General features: G+C 36.7%; 1 protein-coding gene across 2 annotated transcripts in view; it reads right to left on the bottom strand.

Moving 5' to 3' along the window:
* Nucleotides 1–2,500, bottom strand: part of LOC122256335 (calmodulin-lysine N-methyltransferase) — a 22,826-nt gene that overhangs the window by 1,248 nt on the left and 19,078 nt on the right. For both annotated transcript variants that reach the window (XM_086548804.1, XM_043020950.2), the window contains 2 exons: nucleotides 2,165–2,357; nucleotides 1–1,961 (listed from right to left, as the gene is read on the bottom strand). The exon at nucleotides 1–1,961 is cut by the window's left edge and continues 1,248 nt beyond it. In XM_086548804.1, the coding sequence (XP_086404930.1) occupies nucleotides 1,884–1,961; nucleotides 2,165–2,357 (271 nt within the window). In that variant the 3' untranslated portion in view covers nucleotides 1–1,883. The remainder of the gene's footprint in view (nucleotides 1,962–2,164; nucleotides 2,358–2,500) is intronic.

Below are 2,500 nucleotides of genomic sequence, written 5' to 3' on the forward strand. Positions count from 1 at the left end.
ATTTATACTTTATCCAGTTTCTCATTAAGGCTTAGAGATTTTAATGATAATTGCAATTATCACTCACAGGAAGGCCATTTTGTAACATGTACTCAAGGACCTAAATGGCAGTAAGAACTTCTTAAATCAGCATACTGCATGGTACTCATAGCATATAAATTTTGTTATGCATGACTGAATATAATGCTTTTGCATATTCACTAAATCAGTAGATTTCCTAAAAAATCATGTGCTGCCATTAGACTAATCAGTAATAAGAATTTAAAATATATATTCAACTCACTTCTAAAGCCATTTTCTATGGTAAAAACTGCAAAATCCATTGAGCACATTCAGTTTACCTGTTCTTTTCATACTCAAGATCAGGTAATTACCAATCGTCTAACACTTATTTCCACTCACAACTAAACCATCTCAGGTTGATGGTATGGGCATTTTTACATTCTTTTATGCTGGTAGAAGACTGTATTCATGGTACGGAAATGTTCCTACTGAACATGGTAAAACTGAGTATTGAGACTAACTACTTAATCTGCGTAAATATCTTAATGATTGCTTCCGCAAATCTTGGCTGTCTCCTGAAAAGGCAGCTTACCTGTAGATCAAACAGAACATCAAATCAAAATAGTGCAGAATACAGCTTTGGATGAGTGCAAGTGAAGAACCATTGGGCCAAACAAACTTGAGTAGAGTAGCCCAGGATTAGACACAGACTAGATCACTACAGCACAGAAAGAACAACCTGATTCCTAGTGCCTGAAATGTAAAGCTTTGATATGCGAGTCAGAAAATTAAATGGACTACAATTCTGTTTATCTTACACAGTATTGTCAACACACTTGTTATTGTCATATCAATATTGGACTCTCTGAAAGTGGGAGATAAAGAAAATAATAATACAATAAAAAAAAGGCTGTGGCATGAGTGCACAAAACTTTCTATCTAAAAAGACCAATTAGAAAACAGAAAACAAGTCACATCATATCACTCCACAAAAAAGTTACATATTCTTTCAAAAATAATGGAATACAAGCTAAGTTTAAAATCCTGACTAGTTTAGAAACATGATTGGATTTCACAGCCTTAATCATGTCTTTTATGGTACAACTCAACTCACTAGGCAGTGAGCTTCAGACCATGTTGCTAATACTGTTTTTCTAGTTCTGAGGACCTTATATTTCAAAGGACTTCTTAATAATACATAAAGCACATTTCATAGCAATAGGCCACAGTTAAATAAGACACACTTTCACATGCTAAAGTGTGGTGACAGGCATTTGTACCTGGCCCAACAGACACAGGTCACCAACATAATGGTAGTCACAACAACAGCAACTGCCTGGTGCAATATCACTATCGATATCGAGTTATAAGCTTGCCTCCATGGCCTTCTTTTAAAATCACAAGAAATACAATAATATTTCTTCATTCTATCCCACCCTAGATACCTAACATGCCGTGGACAAATTTTTCTTGTACACAGAAGCTTAGTCAGATCTGATCAGTCCACATTCTTTTACGATCGAGCTCTTCCATTCACACGAGTCCTATGAATGGGATAGAATTCCTGTGATTGTGTATGCAAGGCAGCCATACTATGACTTATAAAAAGATCTGTAATACTGTAGTAGGAAAACAAAGTATGGAATACTTCAGACGTTACATACACTGATTGTCTGTTAAGACCAAAGTCCACCTATGCTTCATAACACACACACTCACACTCACACACACACACACGCAAACACACATGCATGCACAGACAAAAAAAGAAAAAAAAAAGAAAAAAAAGACAATCTGGTCACAACCAAGTTTATATTACTGCAGATGTCTCTTGCAGGACTATGTCAGGTGACATCTTGCAAATGCCATCACACTCCAATTCAACTGTTTCCAAGTTTCTTCAGTATCATCAACAGTGGAAAGTGGAGGTTATCGTTGTAGTGAGGGTCTTGTGCACACTGCAAAGAAAGAGTGAATCTGATTAATAAAGCATTCTTTCCTTTTTAGTCTTTTTCTTTGCCATGCTCTTCCTCTAATTCTCTCGCTCTCTCTTTTTCCTTTCATTCTCCTTCTGTCTCTCTCATGAATAAAACAAAAGTAAATAAAACAACACAAAATAATCACAATACAGAAACCCCACCCAAGGTCACTCCGACAATACCTTTCGGACATGATCATCCACGATGCCGTCATATTTCTCAACCACGACAACCCTGAAGTGTGGTCTGCACATGGAGGCAAACATCTGGAAAGTTCCACTTCGTGCTGGAGCTACGACAAGAGCCGTTCCACCTGGACGCAATACGGCTAGCAAGGTGTACAGGAGACTCTCTCTTCCCTCATCGAAGAACAAGCTGCAAGATCCCAAGTGATGAGCAACACATATTTCTCTGACAAAAGGCTTTTGAAATTTCTAAAAGGCAAGTTTGTAAGATTTCTTTTTCAAACCGAGATATAATTTTTTCATCTTTTTTCTTTTTATAAATATTTGAATAGA

This window comes from Penaeus japonicus, unplaced genomic scaffold (assembly GCF_977035675.1).
Source record: "Penaeus japonicus unplaced genomic scaffold, GWHDUDI00000001_assembly GWHDUDI00000021, whole genome shotgun sequence".
Taxonomy (NCBI): domain Eukaryota; kingdom Metazoa; phylum Arthropoda; class Malacostraca; order Decapoda; family Penaeidae; genus Penaeus; species Penaeus japonicus.